Source organism: Mobula birostris, chromosome 16 (assembly GCF_030028105.1).
Source record: "Mobula birostris isolate sMobBir1 chromosome 16, sMobBir1.hap1, whole genome shotgun sequence".
Taxonomy (NCBI): domain Eukaryota; kingdom Metazoa; phylum Chordata; class Chondrichthyes; order Myliobatiformes; family Myliobatidae; genus Mobula; species Mobula birostris.
Genome location: NC_092385.1, coordinates 41,659,567 through 41,674,037, shown reverse-complemented (window position 1 = coordinate 41,674,037; position 14,471 = coordinate 41,659,567). Strand labels below are relative to the sequence as shown.

The 14,471-nt window shown below is 38.6% G+C and overlaps 1 protein-coding gene across 3 annotated transcripts in view; it reads left to right on the top strand.

Moving 5' to 3' along the window:
- The window catches only part of LOC140211113 (contactin-4-like), a 2,284,382-nt gene that overhangs the window by 1,570,464 nt on the left and 699,447 nt on the right, over positions 1-14,471 (top strand). For all 3 annotated transcript variants that reach the window (XM_072280600.1, XM_072280598.1, XM_072280599.1), the window contains one exon: positions 12,753-12,848. In XM_072280600.1, coding sequence (XP_072136701.1) covers positions 12,753-12,848 — 96 coding nt within the window. The remainder of the gene's footprint in view (positions 1-12,752; positions 12,849-14,471) is intronic.

Below are 14,471 nucleotides of genomic sequence, written 5' to 3'. Positions count from 1 at the left end.
CACAACCTTTGATGCCCTGGCTACTCAGATACCTATCAATCTCTGCCTTCAATACACCCAATGACTTGGCCTCCACTGCCGCCCATGGCAACAAATTTCATAGATTCACCACCCTCTGGTTAAAAAAATGTCTTCCCATCTCTGTTCTGAATGGGCATCCTTCAGTGCTTAAGTCATGCCCTCTCGTACTAGACTACCCCATCATGGGAAACAACTTTGCCATATCCACTCTGTCCATGCCTTTCAACATTCGAAATGTTTCTATGAGGTCCCCCCTCATTCTTCTAAACTCCAAGGAATACAGTCCAAGAGCAGACAAACGTTCCTCATATGTTAACCCTCTCATTCCCAGAATCATTTTAGTGAATCTTCTTTGTACCCTCTCCAACGTCAGCACATCCCTTCTTAAATAAGGAGCCCAAAACTGCCCACAGTACTCCAAGAGAGGTCTTACCAGCGCCTTATAGAGCCTCAACATCACATCCCTGCTCCTATACTCTATTCCTCGAGAAGTAAATGCCAACATTGCATTTCCCTTCTTCACCACCGACTCAACCTGGAGGTTAACCTTAAGGGTATCCCGCACGAGAACTCTCAAGTCCCGTTGCATCTCAGAACTTTGAATACTCTCTCCATTTAAATAATAGTCTGCCCGTTTATTTCTTCTGCCAAAGTGCATAACCATACACTTTCCAACATTGTATTTCATTTGCCACTTCTTAGCCTATTCTTCCAATCTATCCAAGTCTCTCTGCAGACTCTCTGTTTCCTCAGCACTACCGGCCCCTCCACCTATCTTTGTATCATCAGCAAACTTAGCAACACAGCTATCTATTCCATAATCCAAATCGTTGATGTACAACGTAAACAGAAGTGGCCCCAACATGGACCCCTGTGGAACACCACTGGTAACCGGCAGCCAACCAGAATAGGATCCCTTTATTCCCACTCTCCATTTCCTGCCAATTAGCAAACGCCCTATCCAAGTATGTAACTTTCCCGTGATTCCATGGGCTCTTATCTTGTTAAGCAGCCTAAGGAAACAGAGAGTGTAATTTTGTGATTAATGGAAATACAACTTGCTAGAAAAGCTCCAGTGAGGAAGTAAAGATGGGCAGAAAAATAGAGTTAAAGTTTGAGACAATAAACTTTTTTAGAGCCTATATTAAAAAAAATTGATCTAACACATGATTTGTTTATCTTCTCAACAGGTCAGGCTGCGGAGGTGTATTTTCAGTTTTTAAACATGATCTTTCCTAACATACTTCTCCCATTGTGGTTGCTTATTCAGAGAATTAAAGACTTCTATAAGCATTGTCTTGCTCTACACATTTCCATACCAAATCACTCTCAAGATGCTTGTTTTTGCATGGTTGCCTTTTAAAGATACGGATTTTGTTTCTATTCCCCTGTAAATATCAGATGTCAGATATCAAATATCAGATTTTAATTCTTTGATTAAAAACATTTGTTCTTGCCTCTTCTTGTAGGGTTAGTCCAAACTCTGGATGCATCACCTCACATTTAACTAAGTGGAAAGCCGTTTGCCCATCTCTCTAACTGATCAGGATCTCTTTGTAATTTAGTGTATCCTGCTTCACTATCAACAAGACTCCCTAATTTAGTATCAGCAAACTTGCTGATCATGTCATGGACAGTCATATCCAAATTACTTACATGAAGAATGAATAACAGAGGACTCAACACTGACATATGGGGCATCCCAGAAGTCACAGGTCTCTAGCCTGAGAGTCAACCTTCGACATCAATCTGTGCCTCCTTCCATTGAGCCAATTGTGAATCCACCTTGCGAGTTGTCCCCTGAATCCGATGTGACCTAATTTTTCCGATTAGCTTGCCATTTGGGACCTTGTAAATGCAAATGGATCATAATGTATGAAGGGATAGTGACAGTTTATGTAGTCTGGTAAATTTTAAGTTATCAGGGATCATTTTAAAAGCCAACCCCTTAATAACTGAGTGTGTTTGAGAATATGTAATCACAAAGTGACCAAAAGGTTTTTCTTTATGCTCATATGTTAATAATAAAGAGCATTCAATCCATTCAGAGTGATCAGTATGAAAACATTACAAGTCTGCTCTCATGATGTCCTGATCAGTGTTATATCTACAATTCTACTTTAAGTTCACTGCATGTATTGCTTGCTGTGTATGTGAAGAAAGAAGTTATAGACATCAGTCATTAATTTTTCAATTACACCAGACAACAATTTTTTTCAAAAGTGTTTCTTCCTCAGAATTTTTTTGTTTGTGATAGATCTTTTGAAGCTGAACACAAATATAATTTCAGACTACTAGTATCACATAGGAATTCGGAGAAACAAGAAATTAACTTTTATTGAATATAATGCGTTAAATTGCATTACAGTGCTGACACTTTGCAATAGTTCAACTAAACAAAAAATGCTTTGTTGATGATTTTCATTTGTACTCGGTGTCTGAGACTTCTCACTTACAATGACCAGCCAGCATTGATAGATTCCAGTTGCCTTGATACTGTTTCTCCATGACTGCAATGTTGTGGAGAAACCTTTCACGATGCTTGTTACTGACAGCGCTAAGATTTGCAGGGAAGTCGTCTAAATGGGGATGCAGAAAATGAACCTTTAGTGACATGTTCCACTTCATGGTTTTGTAACACTTGATTTGTTAGAGTTATAGAGAAGTACAGCACAGAAATGGACCTTCAGGCCGTCCAGTCCATGCTGAAACCATTTAAACTGTCTACTCCCATTGACCTGCACCAGGATCATAGCCCTCCATACCCCTACAATATGCATTCCTATCTAATCTTCTCTTAAATGTTGAAATTGAGCTCGCATGCACCACTTGTGCAGAGGGCTCATTCCACACTCTCGTAACTCTCTGAATGAAGAAGTTTCCCCTCATGTTCCCCTTAAACTTCTCACCTTTCACCTTTAACCCATGATCTTTGTTTGTAGAACCGACCAACCTTAGTGGAAAATGCCTGCTTGCATTTACCCTATCTATACCCCCTAATTTTATATACCTCTGCCAAATCTGCTTTCAATATTCTACGTGCTAAAGAATACAGTCCTAACCTAATCAATTGTTCTTTATAACTCAGGTCCTCCAGACCCGACGACATCCTTGTAAATTTTCTCTTCACTCTTTCAAACTTGTTTACATCTTTCCTGTAGGTAGGTGGCCAAAACTGCACACAATACTCCAAATTAGGCTTCATCGATGTCTTATACAACTTGAACATAATATCTCGTCCCCTATACTGAATACATAGATTTAAGAAAGCCAATGTGCCAAAAGCTTTCTTTAAGACCGTATCAACCTGTGATGCCATTTTCAATAGACTATGGACCTCTATTCCCAGATCTCTTTGTTCTACTGCACTCCTCAGTGCTCTACCATTCACTGTGCAATACTTATCCTGGTTGGTCCTACCGAAGTGCAAAGCCTTGCACTTGTCTGCATTAAATTCCGTCTGCCATTTTTCTAGCTGATGCAAATCTCTCTGCAAGCCATGATAGCTTTCCTTACTGCCCACCACACCCCCAATCTTGGTGTCAATTGCAAATTTGCTAATCCAATTAACCACATTATCATCAAGTTCCTTGATATAGATGACAAACAAAGAAGGGCCCAGTCCCAATCCTTGCAGTGCACCACTAGTCAGAGGCCTCCAGTCAGAGAGGCAGCCCTCTACTACCACTCTCCGGCTTCTCCAACAAAACCAATGTCTAATCCAATTTACAACCTCATCTTCAATGCCAAGTAACTGAACCTTCTTTACCAGTTTCCCATTACTCCATAAGTACCTCATTTGTTCTTACTTGCTGATACCTGCTATACACCATTTTTCTCTTAACCAGGTCCTCAATATCTCTTGAAAACCAAGGTTCCCTAAACTTGTTATTTTCACCTTTTATTTTGACAGGCACATACAAGCTTTGTACTTTCAAAACTTCCATCTTGAAGGCCTACCACGTACCAATCCACCTTTGCCAGAAACAGCCTGCCCCAATCCACACCAGATCCTTTCTGATACCATCAAAATTGGCTTTTCTCCAATTTAAAATCTCAACCAGCAGACCAGACCTATCTTTTTGTATATTTACTTTGAAACTAGTGGCATCGTGGTCACTAGATGCAAAGTGCTCCCAACACAATCTTCTTTCACCTGCCCTGTCTCATTACCTAATATCAGATCCCATATTGCATGCTCTCTCGCTGGGACTTCTACGTGCTGATGAAGGGAACTTTCCTGAATACATTTTGATAAACTCTATCCCATCTAATCAATTTGCATTATGGGATTCCCAGTCAATATGTGGAAAGTTAAAATCACCTATTATATCAACCTTCTGTTTCTTGCAACAGTCTGTGATCTTTTTACAAATTTGTTCCTCTAAATCCTAGGACTGTTGGGTTACGTGGTCATACCTTTCTTATTTCTAAGTTCCACCCACAATGCCTCAGGAAAATTTTTAACAACATCCTGAATGCCTTTCCATGTGGTTGTTTCTGTTCCCCCTAGAAGTTCTTCAAGTTGCTTGTCATTGATGACCTGTTTGATTTGTGAACCATTTTTTTACTTATAAATGGTTTCATCACCACATGGTTTGGAGGTTCCAATGTGCAGGATTGAAAGAGGCTGTTGAGGATTGTAGCCTCAGCCAGATTCATCACAGGTACAACCCTTCCCACCAATAAGGACATCTTCGAAAGGCAGCATTTCAAGAAGGCAACATCTATCATTAATGACCCGTACCACTTGTGACATGCCTGCTTCTTATTACTACCATTAGAGAGAGGAGGTATAGGACCCTGAGTACCCACACTCGATGTTTTAGTATCAGCTGTCAGAGATCAGGCACATTAACTTCTACATTCATGGTTATTTGTATTCTTGTATAAAGATTAATATTGGGAGGCAAATTTGCAGAAGCCCTTCTAGAAATTAAATATATATATATATCTGAGGTGTGTGCAGATATAAACAGAACTTGTTTTGTAGATGATAATAATTTATTAGATATTTTTATACTAATTGTGGAACCTAGATAAAAAGCTAAGGTGAAAAGAACATGATCCAGTTCAGAAATAGTTAAATCAGAATATGTGAGTTAGTGATTTGGAAACCTGAGAGAAGAGCAACAAAATAATATTTGAAAGATATGTTTACACAGGTAAAAGAATTCTGATAAAAGATTCTCCTTTTATTGCCAGCAATGAAATTGAAAGTGCAATCCTTTTGAAATATGTTGTCAATTTGTCAACTTTCACAACCAAGCATCTGTTAAGCTGAAGTAGTACCAAATGCTTAATTGTAGTTGCAGTCGCTTACACTGGTGAAAGCCTTCCTATTATTTACAAGAACATGGCCACTAATTACAATATGAATATGAACATTTCCTTTACAGACAGGACAGTATGTTTCCTGATGTAGCTTATAATAGATCAAAAAAATGCAAGTCTCATTAACCTGGACAAATGCAGTAATTGTATCAGCTTTTTAAATTAACTTTGATTGCATGTGTTTTACTGTTGAAATATTGAAATAATACAACCTTTCCGGTATCATATTAGCATAAAAGCTTTCCATTGACATGAAAACTTAAAATGAATTTGCAGAGCATTTTACTTTACAGAAAAATGAAACAATCACAGTAATTCCTTAAGTTTCAAGAAGGGAACTTATGTCACCTTTAGCTATAATTTTCACTAACTTCTTTATCTGAGCATAGATTTTGTTTTACTTGCCTATCTATACTCCCATCAACACACATTTGAAGCAAGGCAGCTAAATTACTATATATATATGATGTTTCCAACAGTGCTCATATTTCTTTATAAAGTTTGAATGTAAATTTTAACACTGGATTTCTGTTAATGCTTATTGCATTGACCAAGCAATAACATGTTAAGGTGGGTAATAATTTCTCAGGTCTGATCTATGATTCAATTATTATATATTTGTGTATTTCTTTGAATAAGGTTTAATAATCCAATAAGATAAGATACATATCCTCATCTGGCACTATTTGTCCAGCATGCAATACAACATGAGCTGAAATGCCCTTGAATTAAGTACGGTTAAAATCAAAGCAATTGTCATTGATCCCTAGCACAAATATTGTTCCCCATCAGCAGTGGTACTTGTGTCATGTCATTTGAAGGATCAATGACTTATACTCAACGATATGGCTCAGCTCCATCCTGTGCCTCTTCTGTTGATGAAAGCTCAACCCTTCCTTTGCTATCCGATTCATTTTTATCTATGCTTTCTGAACCACTCTCTGGCCTGAGATCTTATAAAAGCCTAAATTCATCTGAAAACATTTGAACATAGGATAATGAAATTCTGACCTCATTTCAAGCCTCTTTTTACTTAGCCACATCTTCACTACCTCTGTATTGTTTTTCCATGTCTCATGAACTTCTTCAGAAGGCAGAGGGTCGTGGTGGAGGGAGTACATTCAGATTGGAGGATTGTGACTAGTGGTGTCCCACAAGGATCTGTTCTGGGACCTCTACTTCTCGTGAATTTTATTAATGACCTGGATGTGGGGGTAGAAGGGTGGGTTGGCAAGTTTGCAGACGACACAAAGGTTGGTGGTGTTGTAGATAGTGTAGAGGATTGGCAAAGATTGCAGAGAGACATTGATAGGATTCAGAAGTGGGCTGAGAAGTGACAGATGGAGTTCAACCCGGAGAAGTGTGAGGTGGAACACTTTGGAAGGACAAACTCCAAGGCAGAGTACAAAGTAAATGGCAGGATACTTGGTAGTGTAGAGGAGCAGAGGGATCTGGGGTACGTGTCCACAGATCCCTGAAAGTCGCCTCACAGGTAGATAGGGTAGTTAAGAAAGCTTATGGGGTGTTAGCTTTCATAAGTCAAGGGACAGAGTTTAAGATTCGCAATGTAATGATGCAGCTCTATAAAACTCTGGTTAGGCCACACCTGGAGTAATGTGTCCAGTTTTGGTCGCCTCACTATAGGAAGGATGTGGAAGCATTGGAAAGGGTACAGAGGAGATTTACCAGGATGCTGCCTGGTTTAGAGAGTATGCATTATGATCAGAGATTAAGGGAGCTAGGGCTTTACTCTTTGGAGAGAAGGAGGATGAGAGGAGACATGATAGATGTGTACAAGATATTAAGAGGTATGGATAGAGTGGATAGCCAGAGGCTCTTCCCCAGGGCACCACTGCTCAATACAAGAGGACATGGTTTTAAGGTAAGGGGTGGGAAGTTCAAGGGGGATATTAAAGGAAGGTTTTTTACTTAGAGAGTAGTTGTTGCGTGGAATGCACTGCCTGAGTCAGTGGTGGAGGCAGATACACTAGTGAAGTTTAAGAGACTGCTAGACAGGTATATGGAGGAATTTAAGGTGGGGGATTATACGGGAGGCAGGGTTTGAGGGTCGGCACAACATTGTGGGCCGAAGGGCATGTACTGTGCTGTACTGTTCTATGTTCTATATTTACTCTTCTCTATTTTTATTAGCCCTACCACTTGCAGCCCTGGTAATCTTTGCCAGAGCTCTAAACTCGGCAGTGATCTCCCTAATCTTGTTTTTTTGTATCTCCTTCTTCTAAAATTCTCCATAAAATATCCATATTCAACCAAAAATTTTGTCTCTGTTCCAGTGCTCCCCTTCTCATTGTATCAGATTTTGTTTAGTGTTCATGTGAGGTGGACCTGGGACAGACTGATATTTTAGAGCTTATTACATACAACTAAGTTGACATTGCAGCCTCGCATGCCTTCCTCGTTAACAGGATAGCAAATTTATTCACAGTTATTTCAGGAACCCTTTTTTTTCTATTTACTTCAATTACTTTCTCCTTACAGTTCTGATTTAAAGACTCCTAAAATTTTATATTTTTATTGGTCCTGATGCCATTCAAGGAAGCCCATTCTTGCTTCAGTCTCATTGTGAATTACAAATAGCACATATGCACTGAATTACAGTCAATTGGAAGACTTTGGGTCCAGAACTTGTTGGCCCAATTAATCGGCTGCCCCAATTAGCCAAACTTTCCTGGAAATAGTTAAAAAGGTACACTGACTAACAAATAATTATTTAAATGAAATGCAGAACAAATTAGAACATTATAATACTACGTTACTATAAAACTGTGCATTAGTTTCTCATAGTTATTGAAAGAGGAATTCATCCAATGTACGCATTCTTTTGATTGCATAAAGGAACAAAATCAGTGCAGACACCTAGCGTAGGTAATGGACTGCTTTCATATAACGATATGACCAATATCTTAATTTTTATAGTAACATTCAAGGTGATTGTTGATATCTTCCAATTCATCTTGGTTCCTAACTTGTTGAAGTAGTGAAATTGTTTCATTCTCACTCCTGGCCATTGCCAGCATCTCTAAGCTTGAGTGCTTGAAACCACAGTGTGCAAAACAGTTCTGAATTGTCTTGCAGCTTATTTCTCACCAACTATCAGTGACAAAAATCCCTACTTTTTGACACAGGCACATGCAACTGGTGTTATTCAAAAACTGTTATCACTATGCACTGTGTAGTGTCTAATGGCCACACAAGTGCACGTGACTGACACTAGTTAGAAAATGTTCAGCAACAGTTTCCTGCTCCAATTAAGCAGCACAGTGTCCCAAATAAATGAAGGAAATCTCAGCTACTTCCTCAATTAGCTTTTATTCTTTTAGAGTTTTCCCAAATAAGCAGCTGCCCCAATTAACTAAAGGTGCAATAAACTGGAATCCACTGTATTTGATAAACAGTTTTGCTATATAAGAATTTGATTTGTTCCATTGCAATTTCTAATGGATTGGCTTGGTTATAATATATCAAGAATGCACTGATGAAATATTGTATAATGTAGCACAACATTAGATACACAGGTATCAGAAGAAATAAAATTTGTTTTAAAATAAAAAAAATTCTATATATTGTATGTTTAATTACATTAGTATTTTGAAATACTTTATTTGAAATTAATGGATATGTCAGACACAGTAAGGTGTTTAAAATCTGCTTTCAAATTGGAAACATAAACAGCCTCAAGTATACCTAGACAACCATTGTAGTATTTGATATGCTGTGCTTGTTTAGAGATAATAAACAAATCAGAAATCTTCTCTTTGGTTCTCTTGTGAGGTTTAGAAGATCAACATATGTCAACACAGTGTAATAAGATTCGCTGTCTACAGCAAGGAATGCAGATATTACCACCTTTGAAAAGTCGAGGCAACATTTTACGGAATTGTAATGAACTGAAACGTTTTGTGCAGTCATGCTATGGATTTATGTTCATATAGTATTCTGTGCCTATGATCAAAACTTTGTGCATTAATTAAAGTGCTTCCAATGAACTTTTATTTCAGTAATGCTGTGACATTATTAGCATAGGTCAATGTATTGAGTGATTTGTGTCATTTTATTTAGATCACATCTGCAACAATCTGCATTGAGAGTATTCCAAAGCTTGTCAGAGAATTGTAAACAATCAAAAATGAATACCTAGTCTAAGGAGATGTTTGGAGCACAGATCAAAATAAGAATAAAATAAAGTTGTAGAGATGAGATGTTAAAGAAGGTAATTCTGGTCAATGAGGCCTAGAAGACTAAAGCATGGCTGGTTATTGAAGTCCAGTGAAATACTTGGTGTAACATCTGTCCCCTGCCAACACAGTCACTTGTTACAATGCCACTCAATGATACCCAACTCCCTAGCAGAACTCGACTCCATCTCATGCTTCCTCTTCTGTTAATAGAGTGGAGGTGAAATTGGGAGAGTGGGTGCATTTAAAGCTAAATTAGGTTTGTAAGAATTGAGTGCAGTAGTGCATGATGGGATTTTTTAAAAAAGAACAAAATCTTAGTGTAGGGTGATGAAAAGAAAATGCAAATGAACAGTTACGCAAATGAAGGGTAAGAGGCCTTGCGTGATGAGGGGTATGGGTGGGACAACTTTGAGTGTGTTTATTTTATTCCAGGTAGCGTATGATAGGCTGGCCAATTTTACATTGGAATCAATGGATCATATCAACATAGATTTGTAAACAGTTCAAGCCACCTTCACTTATTCCTGTCAGATCTACTGGGCCCAATAGGCCTTTCTTTTAAACTGGAAGGCTCACAGTGAGGCTCAGAAATAGGTGTCAGGCAATATGTGAGGCTTCTTATCAAGAACGCCCTGACAACTTTCAAAATGAACTAAGGATGTGGGTGTCGGGGCAAGAGTGTGGTTTTCACTAAAAGATGTGAGCTTCTTATTTGACAGATTTTAAATATATGTGATATTTAAGGCTATATAAAAACAATGAAGGTTGCCTTGACTAACATGTGAAGAAATTAAAAAAGTATTTGAAAAAGAACAATAAATAATAAAACTATTAACATGTGATAAAAAATAAAAAGGAATTAGCTTTATTTTCCTTGTGTTATCTAATCTTTCAGGCCAGGAATCTCCAGTTGAATCAATGGGGTTTCTACTCCTGAATCAGTTATGGCTTGTGTCAGATAGCAGGTATTTACAGAAGTTAAAAATCTGAAATAAAACTGAAAATGCTGTAGTTAATCAGCAGGTCAGTTAGTATCATAGAGTAAGAAAAAGAGAAGGAATGAAAAGTCTTTGCTTTGAAATGTAAATACTGCCCAAGTATCTTCTGCATTTTCTATTTTTTTTGGTAAGATTAGCCACCAAGGAGCATATTCTAAGCAAAAATTGGAGCATAATCATAATCACGCACCACTGAATCACATGGCTCATTACAGTTCTTAAAAGGCTGAGAAGGACAATAGGCCAAAACATGTTCCTGTTAGTCTGTGACTTACTTTTACTTTTGAGCAGCTGACTGGGGCAGTTCCCTTTGGAGCTGCCATGCCATATCGTTTAATTCAGTCTCAAGAGGCAAAAGAATTGCTGCATTTTTGGTAGCAGCTGGGCTAATGTAGGAGGTGAGGAGGATAATGAAAAAGATGTTGAATAAAGGCAAATGTATGATGAGCGGAAAGATTAGGTCAGTATAAAATAAAATACTGAGAAAATGAACGGCTAGTTGCACCCTAATGAAATTGTAGATGATTGAAAACATGCATTTTTACTTTCCCATGGTCCATGATTCCAGTGCTATAATTAGGATTAACAAAATAATTTTAGTTTATTTAGATTATGTTGGGAAATTTTCATTAAGTAACTTTAAAAAAAAATCATCTATTTAAGCCTCTCATTTTGGATCATATAGCTGGCTTGAAAAAACTTGGAATATTGAATAATAGGCCATGTATTAAAACTGTCTTACTTTTCCATTTCAATAGTTTTATTACCATAACATTCATAATTGTTTTCGGACTCTGAGGTACCATATTCATGAGCATAATCTGTCACCTTCTATTTATCCATTAATTTGAATACCTGTCCGCTTATATATCATGATAATTAAGCTGAGTAGGCATACAGAGATTGTTTCCCCACAATTTGCTACCATGCTCTGAGATAAGTTTAAAGTCTTTGCTCATAAGATTCACTTTTGTACTGCATATTTCAGGCATGAGAAATGGTAAAAGAATGGCAGTGCAGATGCAAACATGAATCCTGTGTCCATGGGTTGAATTTTTTTGATTGTAATCGACAGGGATAGTGTGGAGAGAGTTGCACGAAACTCAACATTCTTATGATTCAGATAATGCTTTGAATTGACTAACTAGCTAACTCCATGCACATAAACCTGGATGACTGATTCTTGTTTCTGTTTCTGAGCTCATCAGAACCATATCAGACATTGCTTTTGCCTTATAAATACCTGAAGAAGGCACCTATAGATAGGAATAGATGTAGGAATTCCAGCCATTCATCAGGTTCCAGCCAAAAACCAATTTGGCAGGACCATTGGATTAACTTAGCACAAGAGTTTCATCATAAACCATCTTTAATCAAACATGATTTATTCTTTGAGGTCCTTTAAGATTCCTGCTTTTACTTTTGGTGTTATCGCATTTTCAAAACCTGGGATACATCTCTGTGGATCAGATTTTTCCTTGTAGCTCTTAGGACTTGCAATCCCCACTCCATGTTTTCTGGATCTGGAAGACTCTGACTGATGAGAATCTGAGCAGCAAAATGGCCTCCAATAATGTATCAGGTAACATGGGTCGGCCGGACAAATCTTGCACATGAAACACATCTGGAAACCCTTGAAGCTCAAAAGTAGCGAATAAGTATAAAAAGAAATAAATTTAAACAGTATAAAAATAAAAGTAATAAAACAAAGTAAATTGACAATACTTAAAGTAAGCTTAGGTCATTAAAAGCAGAATACATTTCAAAGAATATTGCCTAATTTCATCAGCTCATTTCCCTACATCTTACAATCAGTGTCCAAATGTAGTGTCCATTGGTGAAGCATTGTTGGAAACCAGTGACAGAGTTTGGTCAATAAGTTTGGTAGTTCTGTGTTGTAAGGAAATCCTGAAACTTAATGATACCAGCAAAATTCTGTGCATGTAATGTAAAATTTCTTTTCATTGTTTTGTTTCTAATTCTTCATAACAAAATATTTTTTTCTCTCCTGCAATGTTAGTGAGCTGATAATATATTGCAACATGAATCATAATTTGCCTTTCAAAGTATTTCGGCAAAGCAACGCATAGCTGTAGTTTTTTTTATGTCATTCACTTCTCACATGTTTGTAAGTACAAGTAAATTGCTTTTAAAGTGACATGATCTTACATAATAGATCGTCCACTTTTCTCTTGTGCAGATCTTGAAAACTTCAAAGGAAAGTCAAGAAATAATGTGTCCGTCCGAGAGGGACAAGGAGTTGTGTTGCTCTGTGGTGCCCCATCACATTCTTCAGGTAGATACGTATTTCACATGCTGACAAGGTTGTGTTGTGTTGTTCAGCAGAATGAGCCTGATGTTCCAATATTACTTGGAGCACAAACACACTGTTCGAAGTTCAGGGATTGGAGTGAAAGTCAGAATTACACTGCTTGCAGAATGTATTCTAAATTTTACTCAAAGGGTAAGCATGTTCAATAATATGATGCTATTCCAGGATTTCAGTCTTTTCTATTAGAATTGCATTTAAGTTGAACTTGTGGAAAGAATACTTATATAGCACATTAAATCAAGTGGTGGCTGAGTTCACAAATCCAGTGTTTTTAATTTTGTTGTAAAACACCAACCTTGGCAAAATTTACCTGAACAAAATCTTTTCTTGACTGGGCCACGAAGATAGGATTTGTAAAGTGATATGTAGCTGTTATAGCTAATGGACTGTTATGTTTCTTACTGTTATGCACCTTTTAAAGGAGGATTTATTGATGATACAGTGTTGTGCAAAACCCTTTTGTGTGTGTGTGTGTGTGTGTGTGTGTGTGTGTGTGTGTGTGCGCGCGCGTGCGTGTATGTGGGTGCGTGTGTGTGCGTGTGTGTGTGTGTGTGTGTGTGTGTGCATAGCTAGCATGTCTAAGACTTTAGCACAGTACTGTATATTAGTTAAAATCAAAAGGTGGATGGGAAACAGAAATACAAGTACTTAGCTTTGTATTAGCTCAGTAATATTAACCATTACTTGGTAAATGAAAAGACATCATCTACAGTTGTCATGGTCCGGTCCATGAAGTCCACGTTCAGGTTCACGGTCCAGTCCATGGACTCCAGACTCCGGGTCTTCCTGCTGTCCCTTGTTTCAGTTGGGCTTAATCATAGGTTCCTGATGCCCGTCTTGGGGCTGGGAATATAAACGGCCCTGGGTTCGAGTGTGGTTGTTGGTTTGTCTTGTCAGTATCCTGTCCTCGCCTCTGTGGGGTAAGTCAGGCCGTCTGTCCTTTCCAGTCCTTCCCTCCGTTGGGTAAGCCAGGCTGCCTTTGCCGTCACCCTGAGGCTGGACTGTTCCCTTCTCTTCCCCTTCCTTCTGAAGCCTTGCCTGTTTTGCCATCAAGTTCTACAGCTGGAGCGGGACTAGAGCCTTGCTGTGTCAAGATAAAAATATGTCTCGTTGTTTGGAACTGTCTGTTTGTGTCCTTGCCTTCGCTAGGTAGGTCTGGCCATTTGCCACTACCTTGTGTTGAAAACTGTCTCTGCGTCCACGCCTTCGCTAGGTAGGTCCGGCCGTTTGCCGTTGCCTTGTATTGGGAATTGTCTTGTCATGTTCAGCATTCTGTGTATGAGTCCCGGCCCTACATCCTGTTCCCAAGGATGGGTCCTAGCTCTGTGTTCTGTGTATGAGTCTGGGTTCTACGTCCTGTTCCCAAGGAAAGGTCCCAGCTCTGTATTCCATGTTCCTGTCTCTCAAGTCCAAGGCTCTGTGTTCCCATGCTCTAGACCAAGGGTCCGAGTGTCCAGTCCTGTCCAAGGCTCCGAGGTTCCTGTCTCCCAAGTCCACGTCAAGTCTTTACCTAGCTTCAGAGTCTGAGCCCGAGTCAAGACCCAGGTTCTGGGTCCTTGTCCAGTCTCTAGCTCGGAGTCCAAACCC